Source organism: Chrysemys picta, chromosome 16 (genome assembly GCF_011386835.1).
Source record: "Chrysemys picta bellii isolate R12L10 chromosome 16, ASM1138683v2, whole genome shotgun sequence".
Lineage (NCBI taxonomy): Eukaryota > Metazoa > Chordata > Testudines > Emydidae > Chrysemys > Chrysemys picta.
The window spans coordinates 12,551,337-12,575,295 of record NC_088806.1 but is presented as its reverse complement, the minus strand read 5'-3'; the positions used below and the strand labels follow the sequence as shown (position 1 = coordinate 12,575,295).

The 23,959-nt window shown below is 49.0% G+C and overlaps 2 protein-coding genes and 1 non-coding gene across 20 annotated transcripts in view; 1 reads left to right on the top strand and 2 right to left on the bottom strand.

The window, feature by feature from the left end:
- LOC103306853 (zinc finger protein 436-like) overlaps window positions 1-23,959 on the bottom strand; it is a 495,746-nt gene that overhangs the window by 144,780 nt on the left and 327,007 nt on the right. The gene's annotated exons all lie outside the window — the stretch shown is intronic.
- The window catches only part of LOC122173321 (zinc finger protein 850-like), a 61,842-nt gene that overhangs the window by 36,283 nt on the left and 1,600 nt on the right, over window positions 1-23,959 (top strand). The window contains exons 5-8 of one of the 2 annotated variants that reach the window (XM_065569393.1): window positions 9,687-9,769; window positions 11,631-11,757; window positions 19,225-19,338; window positions 19,710-23,862. In XM_065569393.1, the coding sequence (XP_065425465.1) occupies window positions 9,687-9,769; window positions 11,631-11,757; window positions 19,225-19,338; window positions 19,710-21,391 (2,006 nt within the window). In that variant the 3' untranslated portion in view covers window positions 21,392-23,862. Of the gene's footprint in view, window positions 1-9,686; window positions 9,770-11,630; window positions 11,758-19,224; window positions 19,339-19,687; window positions 23,863-23,959 lie in introns of those variants that run through there. The other variant, XM_065569397.1, reaches the window with a different exon arrangement.
- TRNAG-UCC (transfer RNA glycine (anticodon UCC)) lies at window positions 1,341-1,412 on the bottom strand. Its single transcript has one exon. It is a non-coding gene; the product is annotated as a tRNA-Gly (tRNA).

The window sequence follows — 23,959 nt, the reverse complement described above, 5'->3', positions numbered from 1 at the left end:
TAGCTTATGGTTGCAAGCTTTTGCCTGCTACTGCCCCAGCTCAGACCCTAATGCCACCCCCCAGCCTGCTGGCAAAGCCCCTAGGAATCCCAGGACAATGCCCCCAATTCGGCCCTTCCCTCTACTGCAAACCCCCCACAGATCCAAGACCAACCCCGTCCCAGCTGGGTCTGTGGCAGCCACAGCTCATTGAGGAGCTTCCCTGGCTGATTCTCCTCTGTGCCTGTGCAAAAGCAGCTCCTAATTTCTTCCTCGTTAGTATAGGGGTGAGTGTTCCTGCCTGTCCCGTAGGAGACTGGGGGCTGATTCCTCAATGGGAAAGCCGAGCTTTTGAGCAAACGGCTAACTCAGATCTTCATGCTCATCAGCCCCGAGCCAGGTCTCTGTGCTGCAAATTATTCCAGCATCTGGGAAGGAAACCACAGCAGCCCACAGCCCAGTTCTGGTGACGCTTTGCTGTCACTGGGACATGATGTAAAAAGAGTATCACTGTTCTGTCTGTTATTACATGAAACCACTTAAATCCTCCTTTTTTTACTTAATAAAATCACTTTTGTTTATTAATAAACCCAGAGTAAATGATTAATACTTGGGGTAGCAAACAGCAGTGCATATCAGTGTTATAGAGGGCGGACAATTTATGAATGTACCCTGTATAAGCTTTATAGAGAGTAAAACGGATTTATTTGGGGTTTGGATGCTATTGGGAGCTGGGTGTCTGGGTGCTGGAGACAGGTGACCTGCTGAGCTGTTTTCAGTGAAGTCTGCAGCTTTGGGGCGTGGTTCAGACCCTGGGTCTGTGTTGCAGTAGGCTAGCATGTCTGGCTCAACAAGGCAGGGTTCTGGAAGTCCCAAGCTGGCAGGGAAAATGGGCTCAGAGGTAATTTCAGCACGTCAGGTGACAGTCCCAAGGGGATCTCTGTGACTGAACCCATCACACCAGTCTTATTAATCTCTCCTCATGAGGAAGCTGTTCCATACCCCTAATCAGTTTTGTTGCCCTTTTCTGAACCTTTTCCAATATATATATATATATTTGAGATGGGGCGACCACATCTGCACACAGTATCATTACTGGAACACAAAAAATCTGTAGCAGCAAAAACTGTCACAAAACTTTATATGTGCACTTTCTCCCCTGAGCATGGTGCAAACAAGACAAGGCGCTACAGAAGCCGGTTCCCCAGGTTTCTGGCTTTCTCCAATGACACATGGACGCTTCCTACAGCTCACTACATCCTCTGCTGTGTGTTTAATGACCTGCTGGGATTTGGGAATGTGATTATTGCCCAATGTGACCGACATTAAACCCCTTTTGGGCAAGGCAAAAAACACCTCCTTGCATTGGCCGGGAATCAAACCCGGGTCAACTGCTTGGAAGGCAGCTATGCTCACCACTATACCACCAATGCATCTGGGAAAAGCAGCTCTCCCAGGTGCCACATGTACTAGCAAAATGATTCATTCCTGCACAGCTAATGAGCAGGATGGGTGGACAGGCAGCAACCTGTCAGCTCTGAGGACAGACAGGTTCCCACAGTGGCTGAAAGATGGGGAGAGGTGTGCTACATCCCAGGGTGAGGTGTTGTACGAGTAGCATTTTAGGTTGGTATTTTGTATAATTTAAAATAGAGGATAAAAAATAATCACAATAATAATGGAGCGTGTATTAAATCTATTGGTGTATCATATAATCATATCCCGCCAGCCACCCTTTTTGAATTGCAGAAAGGAATGGCCTAATGGGCCATTTGGTAATGATGCGTCAGCTGGAATCTGGGTCTGGACTGATTTCAAGGCAGTAACAGACCTTTTAAGGTCAACACTTTGTTGTAGGTTTAGCATTTTAAAATAAGTAAAAGAATACAAGAATTGTTTTTCCTTTGCATTGCAATTTGATGTTCCTGTTCAAAATGTTCTCTGTAAATCAATCCTGTTTTGTGTGTGAATGAGGAATGGGTGTTAAGAGATAAGTGTGAAGTCCATCGCTGAACCAGATGTTCTAGGGAGGAACCGGCGACAGACAGCTGATAAGTAGGATGGGTGGACAGGCAGCAACCTGTCACCTCTGAGCACAGACAGGTTCCCACAGTGACTGGGGATGGAGCTGCTACATCCGAAGGGGAGGTGTCACCAACCCCACCTCTCCCCTCAGAGAAGGGAAACAAAGATAAATGACCAGAATTACAAACCTTAGCTCCTTTTAAGGTAAATGTTCGTGTTCGTGTTCGTTCCCGCTACCTACAGAGAGGTCCGTTGCTGATTCCAGTCCTGGGGCTCTGCAGGGATACGGGACGATTCAGGCTGTCACTGAGCTGAAGAAGAGAGATGGTTTTAACAGGGACGGCTGCCTGGTCTTAAGGGTGTTTGTCAGCTTCTCTGGGTGTTTGGTACATGGAGGCAGTCCCCGCTCCTGGGTCTGTCCTGTGCAAAATAGCAAAAGATTTCTCTGAAAGGAGGGAAAGGAAATGGCCACACCAGGACATACAGGATTCCTCTACGCACAGGGACTCTGACAAATGATTGATCTCCCCTCTCAAAGCACTACATGAACATGCAGCTCTTTAATGACTCATGCTCATGGGACACAGGACATTTACAACAGTGGAATCATAGGATTGGAAGGGATCTCAGGAGGTCTTCTAGTCCAGTCCCCTGCATTCGTGGCAGGACTAAGTATTATCTAGACCATCCCTGACAGGTGTTTGTCTAACCTTTATTAAAAATCTCCAGTGATGATGATTCCACAACCTCCCTGGGCAATTTATTCCAGTGCTTACCCACCCTGACAGTTAGGAACTTTTTCCTAATATCCAACCTAAACCTCACTTGCTGCAATGTAAGCCCATTGCTTCTTGTCCTATTCTCAGAGGTTTAGAAGAACAATTTTTCTCTCTCCTCCTTGTAACAACCTTTTATATACTTGAAAACTGTTCTCATGTCCCCTCTCAGTCTTCTCTTCTCCAGACTAAACAAACCCAATATTTTCAATCTTCCCTCATAGCTCATGTTTTCTAGATCTTGAATACTTTTTGTTGCTCTTCTCTGGACTTTCTCCAATTTGTCCACATCCTTCCTGAAAGGTGGTGCCCAGAACTGGACACAATACTCCAAGGCCTAATCAGCCTATTACTGTCCTGAGACCTCCAGGTGAAGCAGCAATCCAACTGTATAGAAGCAGGAGACATGCGTTCAATTCCCAGCTCTGCCAGTGACTCCCTGAGTGACTTTGAACAAGTCACTTAGTCTGACCGTGCCTCTGTTCTCCATCTGTAGGTACGTCTACATTGGAGCTGGAGGCATCATGGCCAGCTGGAGGAGACATACTGGTGCTAGCTCGGATCAAACTGGAGTGCTAAAAATAGAAGTGTAATGGCATGAGCACCAGGAGGGGCTAGTCACCTGAGTGCTCATCAAGGGTCTCAGGTGGGATCACACTCAGGATGGCTAGCCCCTTGCACCACTGTGGCTCCATTTCTATTTTTAGCACACTAGCTTGATCAGCACTAGCACGGGTATGTCTACACAAGCCGGAAATTACACCTCCTTTTTCCAGTGTAAACAGACCCCAAATCACGGGGATACTTCCTTTCGTCCGCCCTCTGTAAACTCTTTGTACTCTATATGTACAGCTTCTAGCACAGCGTGCTAGCCTGACTTCACGTGAGGCTTCTAGGCTCTACTGGACTGGTTATTAATAATAATTAATGTGCCACCAAGAAATAAGGGAACCATTGGCTGGAAACCAAGCGTGCGGCACTACAGTAGGCACCTGTCACTTGGAAGTTAACACGGCTTCCAAGCTTTCTGTTTTCTCACATCAGCACATCCAAGGGGACCTCGACAGAACAGCAGAAAAGCCACAATCTGGTGGGCAGAGCTCCTGGTGGCTCTGAAGCCCAGCTGGTGCCGGCGGAGGAGGTGGAGAAGGAAGGAAAAGGGGGGGGGATGTTTTTTCTCGTGGTCTCTCTTCAGCGGCATCTTTTCTCCGCGAGCAGCGGCAGCCCGGGGAATGACTTGGCCACAGCTGAGCCGCCGCTCTGCTCCGGGGGCGAGGGGTGACAATTACAAACTACTGTATTCTGTGATTTACTTTCTAGAATCTAAAGTATATTTAAGTATAATCTAAAGTTCTCCTGTGAAATGCCGGCTGTGCAACCCTTCCATGGCTGGAGCATTCTTGTGTTTTTATTTTAAGTACAAATAAATATGTATAACGAATTTAAAAGTATGTAATTAGTCATTTGGTATGTTGGGTGGCACCCCAATTCCCCTCTGCACCGCCAGCTGGTTGCTTGACCTGGCCTTGAGATAGGGGTTGAGGCAATTTTAAAGTCTGCGCTCCAGTAACACCATGACTACTCTTCTCTGTTCCCGTTGTCCGAACAAACCCATCTGGCTAGGGAGAAGCAACATACAAGGTGTCTTTGTTCACACGTGTTCGGATAAGAGATACGAGTATCAAAAGGTGAAACCCCCAATTTTCTCTCAGGCTGACAAACGAACTTGGATACTAGCAGTGGAAATTTCCGAAATACAGACTGTGAACAGCAAACCCGGTCTCTGTGCCCCCCCGGGGGGTCTTTTCGGTTTTGTTCATTGCATTTCGTTTTGTACATGCCACAGAGAAGGTTTTTTTAAAAGCTGAACCTTCCCGTCCTGGCCTTCCCTGTCCTGGCAAAAAGCTTCCGAGCAGCACTGACTTTGGGAAGTGTTAAATGAGATTAAACGGCTCAGATGAGGTGGCCGAGTGGCTAAGGTGATGGACTGCTAATCCGCAGAGATTTGAATCCCATCCTCATTGGATGGTTACAGTCTCTACCCCTCCTTCCCATAGAACTCTCTTCAGCTTGGTACCCAGCCCTTCCCCCAATGAGCCTTCCTACCCACAAAACCCTTCAGAAAACAACAAACCTCAGGCCTGGATCCGTGTTCCTCTGCTTTGCACACTCCCAACACAAACCAACCTTCTCAGGCAGGGGCAGAGCCAGGGGTGGGATGGTTGAATTTGCCCTGCCAGGCTCCAGCTTGACACCTGGGCCAGCCCTGCCTCCTACAGCCAGGGGGTGTAGTGCCCAGCCAAGCACAGGTGAAACAAGAGGTGAAAGGCCCGATTCAGCCGCAGACAAGTAACATTTGCAGCTGCCTCTGAGGGACGTGCCTGTGTCCACATTGGTGCTGAACTTTGGTTTGTGGTATTATTACAGGAACACAAAAGAATCTGTAGCAGCAAAAACTGCCACAAAACTTTACATGTGCACTTTCTCCCCTGAGCATGGTGCAAACAAGACAATGAGCTACAGATGCCTATTCCCCTCATTTCTGACTTTCTCCAGTAAGACAAGGATGCGTCCTACAGCTCATTGCATAGTCCTGTCCCCTGCAGTGTGTTTAGTGACCTGCTGGGATTTGGGTTATTGAGAATGTGATTATCACACAATGTGACTGACATTAAACCCATTTTGGACAAGGTAAAAAAAAACACACCTTGCATTGGCCAGGAATGGAACCCAGGTCAACTGCTTGGAAGGCAGCTAAGCTCACCACTATACCACCAATGCAGCTGGCAAAATTATTTTCTCCTGGGTCTCACATGTACTAGGAAAAGGGTTGGATGCTGCATGGACATAGCATTGGCCACCTGTCAGGCCTTAGGCCTGTTGATAAATGAGCAGAAATCAACATTACTTCCGGGTGGAACTGGAAGCATTTCACACAATGCAACCATGGTGTCTTCAATCTCTTACTTAGCAGCCTAAATTTGCCTTCCAGGACCTCTCTCCTATCCCTCCCTATATCATTCATACCTACATGTACCATGACAACTGGCTCCTCCCTAGCACTTTGTTTCACGGGATTTTTCAATGGCCCTTGTTTGCTGTTGGCCCTGTCATCTCTGTGTGAAAAGCTGGATCCCGCACTGCTCTCCAATGCTCCGCTAACTGTCATTAACACATCCCGAATGGCAGTGCCATTATTCGTGAAGCTCCTAACTCAACAGGATTCACAGTTGCCTGACGTGCTATCTGCCATGGATAGGAGCAACGTTAGATTACTTTTGGCATTCCTGGAAGAGCTGCACATGGTGGACCATCGCTTTGGGGCTCGTGGAAGAAGCACTGAGTGGTGGGATCGTATCGTCATGCAGGTCTGGAATGATGAGCCGTGGCTACAGTATTTTTGGAGGAGGAAAGCCACCTTCCCGGAACTGTGTGCGGAGCTCGCCCCAGCACTGAGGCGCAAGGACACCCAAATGAGAGCTGCCCTCTCGGTGGAGAAGCACATGGCGATCGCAGTGTGGAAGCTGGTGACTCCAGATGTCTGCCGGTCGGTCGCGAATCAGTTTGGAGTCGGGAGGTGAGTTCCCGGGGTTCGCGGGCTCAGCAGCGTTGCTAGGGCGACGTCAGAACCGGACCCTCCCCGGCCGCCCCGTGCCAGTAGTCGCTGATCGCTCCGCATGCAGGGCGCTGGCCCAGAGCCGGCGGGAGACTCCATTTCCCAGCAGGCCCCGCGGTCGGAGAAGCAGGGGGGGGCGCAGGCTGGCGGCCCGCAGTGCGGCCGGCAGTGATGGGGGGAGGGTGGGCACAGCCAGAGGAGCGGGGGGGGCGCGGTTGGAGGAGCAGGGGGGAGCGCAGCATGGCGGCCGGCAGCCGCGGGCAGAGGCGTGAGGGGCTGGGCACGGGGGTGGCATGGCAGGGCCGGAGGAGCCATGTGGGGGAGGGGCGGGGTGGTCAGAGGAGGAGCCAAGGGGGCCGTGGCCAGAGGAGCGAAGGGGGGCTCCTTTTTTATGTTTGCTCCCCCTCCTCTTAGAAGCTGGCTACAGCACTGCCAGGGCGCAGCGCCCAGGGCAGGGGGAGGGTCTGGGGCTCCCCAGAGTGGCCCAGACGCCCCGGCAACTCCAGCTTCTGCCCAGGGGGTGGGGCCTCGGGGAAAAGGTAGGAGTAGGGGCGGGGCCTTGGGGAAGACACTGAGAAGGGGGCGTGGCCTTGGTAAAAGGGGAGGAGCAGGGTTGGGGCGGGGCCCCATGACGGGGAGGGGGGCGGTTGCTCCCGGGGTTCGCGGGCTCAGCAGCGTTGCTAGGGCGACGTCAGAACCGGACCCTCCCCGGCCGCCCCCCGCCAGTAGTCGCTGATCGCTGCGCATGCAGGGCGCCGGCCCAGAGCCGGCGGGAGACTCCATTTCCCAGCAGGCCCCGCGCGCCGCCGAGCGGCAGTTTCCGGGCAGGCGCAGCTCGCGCTGAGGAGAGGGGGCGTTTACCCGCCCCAGCCCTGCGCGCGCGGGCAGAGCCGGGCCCGGGGACCGACAGCGGGTGAGTGCGGGGGTGGGGCGGGGATCCTCCCCCCTCCCCTCGTGGAGCCTGTTCTGCCCCCCCGTCACCGCGTGTAGGCGGGCCCCGCCCCTGCCCTCTAGTGCGCGTGCCCCCGGGACCCCTCTGCTCCCGCCCCGGCCCCCCGCGGCCCGAGCCCGTGTCCGTTACCTGCTCTCACCCCCCCTCCCCCGCCTGTTATCTCCGTTACCGGCCCCGTGCCCCTCCCCCCCACCCCGTTATCCCGTTAACAGTAGCATGTTTGCAGGTGAAGGCGACTCGCCCCACAGTCGCTGCGGGGGAAAGAGGCCGAGCGGGAGGCGAGACCAGGTTTCAGGCACATGCGGAGGGGGAAGAATCGTTCCCCGGAACCGCTGCGGCTGGAGCAGAAGCAACGGGGTTAACTGGCAGCCGGGGCGGTGCAGGTCGGACAGGTGGAAACACGTCCCTACTGTCAGGGGGGTTCAGCGCTGGGGTAAACTGCCCAGGGAGGTTGTGGAGTCTCCATCATTGGGGATGTTTAAGATCAGGCTGGACAAACACCTGTCAGGGATGGTCTAGGTAATACTTAGCCCTGCCTTGAGTGCCAGGGACTGGACTAGACAACCTCTCGAGGTCCCTTCCAGGCCTACGATTCTATGAAAGCCGGGGGCCTCCCGCTCGCTGTCTGGGGTACGGTGTCTTCCAGCTGCTGACAGGACCCTGGGCTGGGCCCTGACTGACTTTCCCTGTCCCCATTGTGGGGTGAGGGGTTTCCCCCCCTCCTGGGGCTGCTCTGTGCATGGCCGGGTCCCTGCTCCCTCAGGCAGTGCCCAGAGCAGCCGCCGCCTGTATTAACCCCTCACATGCTGACACTGCCTGTGCCAGACAAGTGCCCAGAACCCAGCACAGACCGTCCCCATGAGGGGTCTTTCCCCCGGCGCTGAGCTGGGTCCCTGGGATCGTTATTTGCCAGGGACAGGACATGGGAATTTGTTGACTCTTTTGGCTCCTCCATCCCCTCCCCTCTCCTGTTAAAGCAGCGTTGGCCTGGGCCTGTGTGAATGGATGGCACGGGGGCGGGGGGGGGGGGGGGGGAGATGACAGAATGTAGCCCTATGTCCACACCCTACACCTGATTACAATAATCATTGTACAAATTATGCCTTGTGAGGGACCATTGGAAAACTCATAATTTGCTGGTCATTATTATTCTGATAAAATATGTGTGGCAACATCCAAACCCCCATCCCTGCCCAAACGGTGGTTGGCAAATCGTCCTGAGTCCTTGCCCCAGATGTGGGGAGCAGCGGTGGTGGGAAAGGGTGGATCCCCCATTATATGTTTTAAAGGATTTTGGCTCCTTCCTCCTATACCACATTTCCGGTCTCATTGACTCCAGTGTCTGGATTGACATTGCAATAAAGACACTGCGTGACTCTGTATTAACATGAGGGAGGTGGTGTCATTAGTTACTGTCACCGGGGGCGCTGGCTGTTGCTGACGGAGGGGCGGCTGCTCTCTCTTACTTTCCACTCAAGGTGTCGGGTTTGAGTTTCTTGCGTCACACGCTGCTGCCTCCAGTGTGATCTGGGAATGCTGGGCCGAGCAGCTCCTCTGTCCCAGCAGGGTCTGTGCCAGGGAGAGACCTTCGTTAAAGCTCCTTCTGTGCCCAGCCAAGGGGAGAGACTTTCTCCAGTGGCTGGAACTAGCCCCCCACAGTCGCCCCGGTCTCTGCCAACACCAACCGCTGAGCCAGAGACCTCAGGGAAAGTGCTGGGGTTGGGCAGGGAAGTGACTCTGCACAAATGTCCCGGGAGCCTCGGATTTCACAGCCCCTGGGAATGTGCTCCCTGGTTGTGAATGTCCCTGAAGGAGGGCTGGGAGCTGCCTGTACAGCAGTGAAGCGGCTGCCCTCAGCTCCTGCCAGGATCTGCCCAGGGAGCAAACTGGGGGATTCAGGAGGGGAAGAGACTGGGCCTCAGTGGGGTTTGCCCTTTGTGTGTCTGGAGGGTGGAGGTGTCAGGAAGGGAAAGGGGGGAAGACTTGCACTGTGTTGACCTCAGTACATCGACCATGGCTCAGCGTTGCTTGGGGAAGGGGTGTTACCGTGTTGGCATAATGGACAGTTTACATTGGTGGGAGAGAAATTTAAGTGCAGAGACACGCGCAACTAAGTCAATGCCATGCAGCTTACGTTGACCTAGTGCAGATGAGGTCTTTATAATGTAGAGTAGGCCTGGGAGGCTTTAATCCTGGTGGGAAGACCTATCGCTAATAAAATCACTGTGGGAGAGCCTAGATAGTCACTTGCCACAGAAAAAAGTCTGGTGGGGCCTCTGTGTGAAGTGGACAAAAGCCTCTTCTGAAATCTCTGCAATTGCTCTTTTCCCCCCGACAGGCTACAGAATAACGTCCATGTTTTGCTCTGGATCGTCCCACCCTTCCAGAGGAAAGGCAATGGCTGCAGCGGAGTTAGCTGAGGTATGGGATTATCACGGAGCTGGTGGTGGGTTCTGGCTGGAGGGAGATGGGCAGTAAATGTACAGAAAGGTGGGAGCTCCTGGAGGTGGAATTGGGCAGGAAATACCCAGGGTGGGGAAGAGGAGGGGACAAACTTGCCAGAATGAATTCGGATTAGGCCCCACATTGAAGGAGCAGGCTCCTGGGGTTTGGGTGTGGAACTTTCCCGTTTGTGGAACAGGAAATAACCCCCTGGCCAGGGCTGCAAAAACTTCCCAGACTCCTAGTGCTGCAGCCCGAACCAACAGACACACTTCATACACTTTGGGGGAAGGGATAGCTCAGTGGTTTGAGCATTGGCCCACTAACCCAGGGTTGTGAGTTCAATCCTTGAGGGGGCCATTTAGGGATCTGGGGCAAAAAAAATTGGTCCTGCTAGTGAAGGCAGGGGACTGGACTTGATGATGTTTCAAGGTCTCTTCCAGTTCTATGAGACAGGTATATCTCCATATATTTTGTTTTTTATTTACCACTCTCCCAAACTCTGTCTCATCTGCAAACTTCATCAGTGATGATATGTTCTCTTCCAAGTCATTGATAAGCAAGTTAAATAGCAGAGGGCCAATAACCGATCCCTGTGGGACCCCAATAGAAACCCACCCACGTGACCATTTAGAGTTACACTTTGAAATGTATCAGCTGGTTTTGAATGTAGTTCATGTATGTCATGTTAATTTTGTGTTGATGTAGTTGTTTAAGTATCATGCTGTACCAGGTCAAATACCTTAGAGAAATCAAAGTATATTACATTAACGCTATTTCTTTATCGACCGAACTTCTGATCACCTTAAAAAAAAAAAAATCCAATTAGTTTGTGAGGATCTGTTTTCCCTAAATTGTTGTTGATTGGAATGAATTATATTACCCTCTTTTAATTCTTTATTAATATTCCCCCTCTGTCCCCGCATTATCTTGCCCATGTTCGATTTCAGGCCTGTTATCTTGGTCATCCCTTTTACAATTTTTTTTAAATATAGGGGCAACTTTATTGTTGACTTCCAGTCTTCTGGAGTTTCTGCAGTGTTGCAAGAGCTATTGAAAAGCAGCATTAATGGTCCAGAGAGCTCCTCAGCCTGCTTTTTTAAAACTCTTGAATGGAAGATATCTGGAACTGCTGATTTTAAAAATGTCTGACGTTCGTAGCTTCTGTTTAACATCCTCATGACTTATTATTTTAATGAAAAGAGTGGTGTTGTCATCATAAACATATCACGACATCATTTGCTTGTTTTCCCCAAATCCAGGAGTGAAATACTCACTGAACATTTTTACTTCTTCTGTATTATTATTGATAATTCTGCCCTTTCTGTCTAGTAATGGACCAATAACATTGTTAGGATTTTTTTTTTGTTATTGATATACTAAAAAACAAGAACCCTCCTTCATATTTCCTTAATTCTGCTGGCCAGAGAGTTCTCCATTTGTTTCTTTGCTTTGCCTTATTAATGTTCCACAATTCCAAGCTTCTGACATTATTTCCTGTCGATTTCCTCTTTCTTCCAGGTGTTTGTTTATATATAATTTTATGGGTGGGAGATATTGGGATTGCCGCCAGGAGGCTGTCCCTGACCCTGCCGGGGACTCTATTTCCTGTATCAGCCTCTGGTTAGTAGGTGTGTGATCAATATGAAGACCCCTGTCCCCACTGGGCAGCGTGAGGGGCTCTCTTTTTCTCCCCTCAACCTGGTGCCTCCTGGCTCCTCAGGGTGGGAGTGGGACTGTGCTACCCTGTTGCTCCCAAGCTTCCATTTTCCTGTTCCTGCTCTCCCAGGAATCCTGGGGTTGTACTAAATTACTAAGTGAGGGGCTCTTGCTCTTTCAGGGGCCGGTGACCTTCGAGGAGGTGGCTGTGTATTTCACCGAGTCAGAGTGGGCTCTGCTGGACCCCGCTCAGAGAGCCCTCTACAGAGATGTCATGCAGGAGAACTATGAGAATCTGACCTTGCTAGGTAAGGAGTCCTGTCCCCTTGGTTATTGGAAGCTGTGGGTTCTCTAAAGAACCTCTGTAATAATAACTCTATACCAGGGGTCGGCAACCTTTCAGAAGTGGTGTGCCGAGTCTTCATTTATTCGCTCTAATTTAAGGTTTCACATGCCAGTCATACATTAACGTTTTTAGAAGGTCTCTTTCTATAAGTCTGTAATATAGAACTGAACTATTGTTGTATGTAAAGTAAACAAGGTTTTAAAAAGGTTTAAGAAGCTTCATTTAAAATTAAATTAAAATGCAGATCTTATTAGTTTAGTGTGATCTTGCCCTTGCTTTTCCTTGCTGAGTTTTCCAATGGCACGGATTTGGATACTTTAAGCTGCACACGGGCTTCTGAGTGATCAGTTGTTAACCGGCTTCGATTGGGACAGAGGGCAGATGTCATGTGTGAAAATACCTGTTCACACAGGTATGTGGATCCAAATGCTGAAAGCATTGCAAACACAATTTTTTTCAAACAGTTACATTTCCCTGGCAGGGACGTCCAGCAGGTCAGAGTAGAGGCCCCAGGAACTCTCTCGGTAGCTTCAAGTGCACTCCACAGATCTCCAAACTTTGATGCCCACAATTCTGAGCTTTTTAACTGAATGAGTTGCATTTCGAAATCTTCAACACCCATCCACTGAAATACAGACAAATCCAAGGTTCTTTCGTTGAACTTTTCAGGTTTCATTAGAAAAGAAAGCATTGGGCCAAATTGCTGGAAATCTTGAAATCTGTCAGAAAATTCTGATTCCAGTTCTTGCAGGTATATTCTAATCTCAACATCAAACCAGTGCGCTGTTCCACGTGGCGTGATAGTGATATAAGCAGCAAATCAGAACTTACAAATATTGTACAGTGGCGCTGGAACAATTTTTAAGGTGGGGGTGCTGCTGCGCCCCCTCTAGCCCCTGTCTGCACCCCTCACTGCCCCAGGCTGGGGCCAGTGGGCCACAGCTGGGGGCAGCTGCAGAGCCCCAGGCTGGCAGCCGGGACCCCAGACGGGCAGCAAAGCCCCCCGGACCAGTGGCCGGGACTTGGGGCCAGCAGCAGGCTGAGAGGGGCCGGTGGCCGGAACCCCAGGCCAGCAGCCAGGGCAGTGTGAGTGCCACTGAAAATCAGTTCGTGTGCTGCCTTTGGCATGTGTGCCATAGGTTGCCTACACCTGCTCTATACCTTTACTACTCATACATGTGTAGATTGGTTTCTGTGTCCTGTTCCCCTCCCCCTTTGACTTATGTCCCATCCCAGTATCATTTTTAGACGTACACAAATTTTAAATGACCAGTGGCATAACAAATTATTTTTTTAAACAATATATTTCATTTATCCTTATTGGATGCATTAAAGTCCAGCCCCTACCATTTGCTTTCTCTCCGAGGCCTATGACCATTGGATGTGGGAATTTTGGTAATATTTCTGTGATTCCAGTACATACCTCAGTTTCCCTCTGTGCTTGATATAGGATCATAGAATCACAGGGTTGGAAGGGACCTCGGGAGGCCATCTAGTCCAACCCCCTGCTCAAAGCAGGACCAATTCCCAACTAAATCATCCCAGCCAGGGCTTTGTCAAGCCTCCTGTGCTTCACCACCCTCCTAGTGAAAAAGTTTTTCCTAATATCCAACCTAAACCTCCCCCACTGCAACTTGAGACCATTACTCCTTGTTCTGTCATCTGCTACCACTGAGAACAGCCGAGCTCCATCCTCTTTGGAACCCCCCTTCAGGTAGTTGAAAGCAGCTATCAAATCCCCCCTCATTCTTCTCTTCTGCAGACTAAACAATCCCAGTTCCCTCAGCCTCTCCTCATAAGTCATATGCTCCAGCCCCCTAATCATTTGTGTTGCCCTCCGTTGGACTCTTTCCAATTTTTCCACATCCTTCTTGTAGTGTGGGGCCCAAAACTGGACACAGTCTCCAGATGAGGCCTCACCAATGTCAAATAGAGGGGAACAATCACGTCCCTCGATCTGCTGGCAATGCCCCTACTTATAAAGGCCAAAATGCCGTTAGCCTTCTTGGCAACAAGGGCACACTGTTGACTCTCATCCAGCTTCTCGTCCACTGTAACCCCTAGGTCCTTTTCTGCAGAACTGCTTCCTAGCCATTCGGTCCCTAGTCTGTAGCAGTGAATGGGATTCTTCCGTCCTAAGTGCAGGACTCTGCACTTGTCCTTCTTGAACCTCATCAGATTTCTTTTGGCCCAATCCTCTAATTTGTCTAGGTCCCTCTGTATCCGATCCCTACCCTCCCGTGTATCTACCACTCCTCCCAGTTTAGTGTCATCTGCAAACTTGCTGAGAGTGCAGTCCACGCCATCCTCCAGATCATTAATGAAGATATTAAACAAAACTGGCCCAAGGACCGACCCTTGGGGCACTCCGCTTGATACCGGCTGCCAACTAAACATGGAGCCCTTGATCACTACCCGTTGAGCCCGACGATCTAGCCAGCTTTCTATCCACCTTATAGTGCATTCATCCAGCCCATGCTGCTTTAACTTGCCGGCAAGAATACTGTGGGAGACCGTATCAAAAGCTTTGCCAAAGTCAAGGAATAACACATCCACTACTTTCCCCTCATCCACAGAGCCAGTTATCTCCTCATAGAAGGCAATTAGGTTAGTCAGGCACGACTTCCCCTTCGTGAATCCATGCTGACTGTTCCTGATCCCTTTCCTCTCCTCTAAGTGCTTCAGAATTGATTCCTTCAGGACCTTCTCCATGATTTTTCCAGGGACTGAGTGAGGCTGACTGGCCTGTAGTTCCCCGGATCCTCCTCCTTCCCTTTTTTAAAGATGGGCACTACATTAGCCTTTTTCCAGTCATCCGGGACCTCCCCCGATCGCCATGAGTTTTCAAAGATAATGGCCAATGGCTCTGCAATCACATCCGCCAACTCCTTTAGCACCCTCGGATGCAGCGCATCCGGCCCCATGGACTTGTGCTCGTCCAGTTTTTCTAAATAGTCCCGGACCACTTCTTTCTCCACAGAGGGCTGGTCACCTACTCCCCATACTGTGCTGTCCAGTGCAGCAGTCTGGGAGCTGACCTTGTTTGTGAAGACAGGCAAAAAAAGCATTGAGTACATTAGTTTTTTCCACATCCTCTGTCACTAGGTTGCCTCCCTTAGTCAGTAAGGGGGGACCCACACTTTCCTTGACTTTCTTCTTGTTGTTAACATACCTGAAGAAACCCTCTTGTTACTCTTAACATCTCTTGCTAGCTGCACCTCCAAATGTGATTTGGCCTTCCTGATTTCACTCCTGCATGCCTGAGCAATATTTTTATACTCCTCCCTGGTCATTTGTCCAAGCTTCCATTTCTTGTAAGCTTCTCTTTTGTGTTTAAGATCAGCAAGGATTTCACTGTTAAGCCTAGCACGCCTCCTTCTTGGAACACCATCCCATGGTCGAAGAATCGAAAGCCTTTTCTCCGACACCACCTGCTTAGCCATTTGTTGACTTGCACAATTTGACGGTCTCTACCCAGGCTTTTTCCCTGCACAGGGAGGATGGACGAGAACACCACTTACGCCTCAAACTCCTTTATCCTTCTTCCCAGAGCCACATAGTTTGCTGCATAGTCATATGACTATAATCAGAGTGTAAAGACAAGGGCACATGAGGTGTTTTTGTTACAGAGCTGTCATGGATTCACACAGAGAGCTCTCTTGGAACTAAAAGCATGTCTGCACTGCAAGCGCTACAGCTGAAAGTGGCCAGCCCAGAATTGTTCCACAGACCCAGCTGTGTCTAAGTGGGGGCTAGGCTGACCTAACTATGGCAACGTCTGCACTACAGAGTTTCGTCAATGCCGTGTGTGTTGGTTAAAGCAGGTTCTTCTTTGAGCGATGGTCCCTATTGAATTCCACTGAGGCTAATGCGCATGCGCCCTGCTCCCAGAGCCGGAGCTTTTTATAGTAGTAGTGTCTGTGGGGTCACGTGTGCGCCCTTGCGTTGCCTTGTGGTTTTGCCTGCGTCTCCAGTTCCCTCTCACCGCCGCCCAGTCCAAGTCAGAGCTTCTGCTGTCCTCTCGTCCCTGGTGACGCATTTTCTTTCTTTAGTCAGGATGTAACCCGCACAGTTTAACGCTCCCACCCCCTCCCCGTCCTTGTGGGTACACAGGGACAAGAGGCCCAACTTCACCCCTCCCTGGGCTCAGGGCCAATATCCCTTCCTAGTGAACTCAGGGTGCTACAGGTCTGCAGGGCCCTTTCCCAATGAAAGAGCCTTACACAGTCATATCCTTAAACATGTTCATGTATTTATTACCAACTAATCAACAGAATACACACGCCAAGCATCTAATGCTCACCCCTCCCAGCAAAGACAGCTGGACGTCTCCCGGTGGCCAGTCAGGATCTGCTCTCGTCTGGAGCTCCGTCTTCTGCGCAATGTGGTCATGCAGGGGTAAAAGTCCTGGCACCTTTGATCTTGAGCTGTGTCTCTGAGTTAAGTTCCAACGATCCCGTCTTCTGACCCCCCATTACGTAGTTAAAATGAGGATTTCTCTTATCTATGCTTGAACCAATTATAGCTGTGCAAAAACACTAACCATTCATTTTCACTGTACAGGGGTTCACATGCCTAAGACCACCTATTGCATTAGCTTTTGTGTTTTTCAAAATTAGTTAAAAACAAGGTCCACTTATCTTTCTGCTTTGTTAGTGGAATACACTGTCAGGGTAGAATTGCTTAACCAGCAGTAGACTGGGACTCTTTCCCTATTTAAAGTACAGAGAGCAACAATACCCAAAATCCAAAGGTGCAAACAATTCAATGTTTATTGGGGTGAACTTCCAGCAGGCACGATTCCAGTTTCCTTCCTCAGTGTCCCCCTTCCAAGCTCTGACACCACAGAGCCATCCCTGTTCCCGTTCCCTGTTCCCATTCCCCCCTTAGCAAAACATGATTCCAATTTCCCCACCCCCATTCCCCCTTATTTCCTGATTGACTGCAAACTATATTGTAAAACTTATAGTTCTGCTTAGCTACACCTTAACCAATCACTTTACTGAAATTTAACTAATCAATCCTAACATACTGTAACATGGTTATTTAACCAATTATATCCCACCACCTTAATTGGTTTACACCCAACAAAATTAATTATACAGCAGACAGAAACAATCACAGAACGAGACAGAGATTATACAAACAATAGGGAAGTGGAGACTACAGTGATAGAACAATACAGAAATAAGGATTTCACATCCCAGCTATCAATAAGTAAGTTCTTGCCAGACAGGATGCTATCAAAGTAAGTTTCCTTTTACATCTTCTAGGCTCTTCCCTTTCTCTGGAGGTGATAGGAATATCAGGACAGGATTGTATTCCTAACAGCCCACTGGTACCTTATTTCAATGTGACTAGTTTGGAATGTGAGGATGTGACCATACACTTCCCAGTTTATGGCTGGCCTCTGCTGCTTAGCCGAAGGCCTTAGCCTAAGAACCAGGCCTCAGACTGTCACAGTAAGAGAAGGCCCTTACACAGACAGACAGACTGATTTTGATTCTTCTTTTATACCTCTGTAACTAGCTAAGTGATAAGAATACACCTAAAGTCTCAAAGACAGGCCTGAATATCTATATCCTAACACTCCACCCCTTTTTTTTCTTTTTCTTTTGGGATCCTCCTGCCCAGGTATCCCTGGAAAAGCATAGGACACATGGTGACACATTTCCTGATAGGGCCAGGCATCAAGATGGAAGGTGTGATATTCTACTTGGCCCACTGCCCCTTGTGTAGTACAGTGCCCTGCACCTTCTCTCGTACGGGCATACCACACCTATTCCAATTAGTGTTCCCATTATAGTGGGCCCGAGAAGATTGGGTCCGGGTTGTCTTGCTGTGGGGCGGGGAGGGCTTACTACATTACTTATAGGTTATCTCCATATGCAGTGTAACACAAGTAGAGTTAACAATCCACAATGCACAGCAACACTGAGAGTCCTGACCACTGCACTATGGTCCAACATCCGAGCCACCACCTTCGACAGGGTTAAGATCTTAATGTGTCCATTTGCTGGCAGTTGCAACAAGCTGCCCCTGCAGATTTTGCGTGCTTTTGTCCACATCATAAGTCTATTGAATGTCCACAGAAAAATGGGTTATTGTCCAAACAAACTTAACCATTTGGTATGGAATAGGCAGTATGCCCTGGTTCAATTATTCACAGCAATAAGATTTACAGATCCATTTGTGCACCAAAGTCCAGATAGCAGAGTGTAGATGTGTGTAATTTGGTTAGGGGCTAGTGTAATTGTGTCCCCTAGTAATATGTACATTTCCAGAAAAACACCTCATATGCAGTACACCCAATTGTCCACCCCTTGCCATAGGTCATTGATCCTGCTCCTCCATAGTCATAGGAGAGGGGCACATCCAAACATCTTTAATTTACATTATTTTACACACCCCTCCATTGATTCCCAGTGAGCTCCTCCCCAACCATGTGGGATATGGGCCCATTCCACAAGAGTGCCAACATGGACTACTGCCGGGCTCCGTGACGTGACCCTTACGGACATATATGAGACGGCCACGTGGAGTTGGGTACACATCTTTTCTTCTCCTTATGCTTCAGAGTGTGGTTCTGTGGCAGACAGCTCATTCAGTGCAAAGATCCTCCACTCCACAGTTCCGTCGTCTTCCTCTCACCCTCTGCCTATCTAGGTACTGCTCGTTACCCACCCTCGGTGGAATACAATAGAGACCATCACTTGAAGAAGAAAAGAAGCCTCCTCTAGTATGTTATTCCCCTGCTCCGGAAGTGCTGATCTGTGTAGGGAGCATGATAGAGGTATATAAAATCATCAGTGATGTGGAGACAGTGAATAAGGAAAAGTTATTTACTTATTCTCATAATATAAGAACTAGGCTCCACCAAATGAAATTAATGGGCAGCAAGTTTAAAACAAATAAAAGGAAGTTCTTCTTCACACAGCGCACAGTCAACCTGTGGAACTCCTTGCCTGAGGAGGTTGTGAAGGCTAGGACTATATCAGGGTTTAAAAGAGAACTGGATAAATTCATGGAGGTTAAGTCCGTTAATGACTTAGCCAGGATGGGTAAAGAATGGTGTCCCTAGCCTGTGTCTGTCAGAGGGTGGTGATGGACGGCAGGAGAGAGATCACTTGATCATTACCTGTTAGGTTCATTCCCTCTGGGGCACCTGGCATTGGCCACTATTGGTAGACAGGATACTCGGCTAGATGGACCTCTGGTCTGACCCAGTACGGCTGCTCTTTTGCTCTTATGGTAGGTTGTTTGTCAGCGGCCCAGGCTGGGAGCTACAACAGCAAAGCATTGTGAGGAACCCAGGATTACAGGGCAGGTGGTGACACAACATTTCGGGGGTCTGGATTGCACCCCCAGAATGTGACACAAGTATCCATCAAATTCCACTGATCTCACTTGTTTTCTGTCACTTGTGCAGGGTTTCTAGTTTCCAAACCTCATGTGATCTCCTGGCTGGAACGAGGGGAGGAACCATGGGTCCCAGACCTCCAGGACTCTGAGGAAAGAGAGACCCTGAGAGATGCCTGCACAGGTGAGGAATCAGTTAAACCAACTCAAAATCTGTCCCTGAATTAAGGAAATATTTGGGATTCCTACAAAGCCCCTGTGAGCTTTCTGAGTTCAGGGTTGTTCTCAGGAGGTGTGGCATCCTCATGGCAGACTTCACTTATGGCTTCCTACCTTTCCTGACTCTCGCCTGATATTAGCTCACTCCCCAGTCTGCTTTTTCCCCGAGTACTTAGTTGAAATTTAGACCCAGAATTGATCCCCTCGTCTCTCTCATTTGGGGAAAGGTTTGGGGGAAATTCAGCTTTCTTTGTTTGATCTCTCCGTCACTCACTTTTGTTTGTTCCCCCCTTTCTTCCATTCCTCTCTCTGAGGTTCCCTTTTCCTCTGGCAAAGGGAGTGACCTGTGTCTGGTTTCTCTCTCTATCCTAGCAGATGATGGGATGGTGAATGAGGAGGAGAATCCTCAACGAGACGATGCTGAGCAAGTAGAAGCACATGGGACATTCTCAGAAAGATCCAAAGGGAATGTTTCCTGGAGTTGTGCACAGGCAAACGACCATGAGAGTCAGCACAGACCAGGGAAAAAGTTCAGTAGAGGCTCAGACCTTATTAGACATGAGAGAATCAACACAGGAGAAACACCGTACATCTGCCTGGAGTGTGGGAAAACCTTCAAACATAACTCAGCCTTTATCATACATCAGAGAATCCACACTGGAGAGAGACCCTTCAGATGTACTGAGTGCGGGAAAGGCTTCAATACTAGGTCTCAGCTTGTCACACATCGGCAAATCCACACAGGAGAGAGACCGTACACATGCCCTGAGTGTGGGAAAAGCTTCAGTCGCAGCTCAAACCTTACCACACATTACAGAATCCACACAGGGGAGAGACCCTATTCATGCCCTGAGTGTGGAAAAAGCTTCATTTCTAACTCACAGGTGGTCTCACATCGGAAAATCCACACAGGAGAGAGATCCTATTCATGCCCTGAGTGTGGGAAAAGCTTCAGTCATAGTTCACAGCTTATCACACATAAGAGAACCCATACGGGAGAGAAACCGTACACATGTCCTGAGTGTGGGAAAAGCTTCCGTCAGAGCTCACAGCTTGTCACACATCAGAGAATCCACACAGGTGAGAAACCCTACACGTGCCTTGAGTGTGGGAAAAGCTTCAATCGGAACTCATTGCTGATCATGCATCAGAGAATCCACACAGGTGAGAGACCCTACACGTGCCTTGAGTGTGGGAAAAGCTTCATTCGGAGCTCACTGCTGATCATACATCAAAGAACTCACACTGAGGAGAGACCTTACAGATGCCCTGAATGCGGGAAAGCCTTCGTTTGTAGCTATCAGCTTGTCTCACATCGGAGAATCCACACAGGAGAGAAACCCTACTCGTGCCCTGAGTGTGAAAAAAGCTTCACTGATAGATCACAGCTGATCAAACATAAGAGAAGACACACGGGGGAGTCCCCCTACACATGCCCTGAGTGTGGAAAAAGCTTAAGTTCACACTCACACCTTAACGCACATAAGAGAATTCACACAGGAGAGAGACCCTACACATGTTCTGAGTGCGGGAAAAGTTTCCGTCAGAGATCAAACCTTATTGCTCATCAGAGAATCCACACAGGGGAGACGCCCTATAGCTGCCCTGAGTGTGGGAAAAGCTTCCGTCGGAACTCAGAGCTCATCATACATCAGAGAAACCACACAGGAGAGACGCCCTACACATGCTCTGAATGCGGGAAAAGCTTCATTCGGAAAGAAAGCCTTATCACACATCAGAGAATCCACACAGGAGAGAGACCCTACACATGCTCTGAGTGTGGGAAAAGCTTCATTCGGAAAGAAAGCCTTATCACACATCAGAGAAACCACACAGGAGAGAGACCCTACACATGCTCTGAGTGCGGGAAAAGCTTCATTCGGAGCTCAGAGCTTAATAAACACCAGAGAGTCCACACTGGAGAGAGACCCTTCAGATGCCCTCAGTGCGGTAAAGGCTTCACTTCTAGCTCACGGCTTGTCTCACATCAAAAAATCCACACAGGAGAGAAGTCCTAGTCGTGCCCTGTATGTGGGAAAGGCTTCAGTCAGTTCACGGATCATCACACATCAGAGAATCCACACAGGAGAATAACACTATACTTGTATTCAGGAGGGCTGCCCAAAGATTTTTTGCTTTGGGTTTTGTTTTGGTAATACGTTGGCTAATTCCCACATATTGGTCTTTAAGGTCAGTTGCACCATTTCCTTTACTGTAGTCTCTCAGCTCCCTTCTGGTGAGTTGCCACCTTCTATCTTTTGCAGCTCACCTTACTTTGGGGTGAATCCTGTGATCCTTTCTATCAACTCCTTTGTCTTTTGAGTTATGGGAATGTGTATCCCTCTTGACAGAAATGTCCATCAATCCGAGTTGGGAGAGAGAGGGTTGACCTCATCTAGCTACAGTGAGATAAAAACTATCTGTGCCTTGTCTCCACCAGAACTCTACATTGAGTAGACCATGTCTACACTACCGCTTATGTCGGCAAAACATATGTCGCTCAGGGGTGTGAAGAAAAACCCCACTCCTGAGTAACATAAGTTTTGTCGGCATAATTGGCAGTGTGTACAGCGCTGTGTCGGTGGGAGAGCTTCTCCCGCCCACATAGCTACCACCGCTCAATGGGAGTAGTTTAATTATGTCGACGGGAGAGCTCTCGCCCGCCACCATAGAGCGACTTCACAAGAGAACTTACACCAGCGCGGTTGCATAAATACAGTTGTGCCACTGTAAGGTCTCGAATGTAGATACAGCCTAAATTGCTCAAATTAGCTATCTTGTTGTAAAAACACAACTATCTTTTCAGGGCAGACATAACCCAGGTGCAGTGGTGTGGTTAGCTTTCCCCTTGTGCTGACCTGATCTCCATCACCCTTCCTAGTCCTGATAAACTCTGAGCATCACATTGCAAATTTCCTGGTTGGGCGAGAGTCTCATTCCCAGGTTTTCTGACATTACTTGTTGTTGTTCTGAAGAGGAGGTAGTTTTTCTACCAGTTTTCTGATTTAGAATATAGTGAGATGTAATTAAAAGGCAGGAGGAAAGGTAGAAAAAAAGTATCATTTCAGCCTTTCCAGATGGAAAGATTGGCTGATTTGCCCTATTATGATGATGCTAAAACCTTTGTAACTAACATGACTGAATTGTAATGAGGTGGTGCTGAGTGAAGAAGGTTTGAATGGACCAGAGGACAGCGTAATAGGAAAATCAGTTCTAATTTGGCATCATGAGATGTAAGATGCTCTGGAATTTCATTTTATATGATACTGAAACTGTATTATTCGCTTGTGTGTTGTGGGTTTTTCTTTCCTGAGGGCTTTTGATAACATAACTGGATATTAGTTTTTTGTGATAGGGTGAAGTTCAGGTTTTTGGTGGATTTTGAGACAAATGACCATTTACTTAAAACAATTTCTTTTTGTGCGTGTCTCTTTTCCACTCCTCCATTATGGCATGGAGAAAGTTCAAGAGCAGTTCAGTCATCAGGAATGAATACTCAAAGCTATTGGATGTGCTACCAGAGAGAGAGTAGCATTTTAAAATTGTACATCTAACTATGGAACGGAATTGAATAACACTGATTATATAGCTGTGGTGTACACTACGAGTTTAGCAGCGTTAGATCGATTTTAACCCTGCACCCGTCCACACGACAAAGCCATTTTTTTGACTGAAAGGGCTCGTAAAATCGATTTCTGTACTCTGACGAAGGGATTAGTGCTGAAATCAACCTTGCCGGGTTGAATTTGGGGTAGTGTGGTCGCAATTCGACGGTATTGGCCTCCGGGAGCTATCCCAGAGTGCTCCATTGTGACCATTCTGGACAGCGCTCTCAACTCAGATGCACTAGCCAGGTAGACAGGAAAAGGCCTGCAAACTTTTGAATCTCTTTTCCTGTTTGGCCAGCGTGGCAAGCTGCAGGTGAGTGCAGCTCTCATCAGCAGAGGTGACCATGATGGAGTCCCAGAATTGCAAAAGAGTTCCAGCATGGACAGAACAGGAGGTACGGGATCTGATTGCTGTATGGGGAGATGAATCTGTGCTATCAGAACTCCGTTCCAAAAGACGAAATGCCCAAACATTTGAAAAAAGTCTCCAAGGGCATGAAGGACAGAGGCAATAACGGGGCCCCTCAGCGGAGCCGCACGAAACTTAAGGAGTTCAGGCAAGCCTACCAAAAAACCAGAGAGGCAAACGGCTGCTTGGGGACAGAGCCCCAGACATGCCGCTTTTATGATGAGCTGCATGGCATTCTAGGGGGTGAAGCCACCACTACCCCACTCCTGTGCTTTGACTCTGTCAATGGATTATCACGCAACAGGGATGCACATTTTGGAGTCGAGGAAGAGGAGGAGGTTGAAGCAAGCAAGCAGAGAAACCATTTTCCCCGAGAGCCAGGAACTGTTTCTCACCCTGGACCTGGAGACAGTACCCCCCGAACCCACCCAAGGCAGACTCCCGGACCTGCCAGGCAGAGAAGGGACCTCTGGTGAGTGTACCTTTGTAAATATAATACATGGTTTAAAAGCAAGCATGTTTATTGATTAATTTGCCCTGAAGATTGTTGGCAATTTAGGATGCATTTG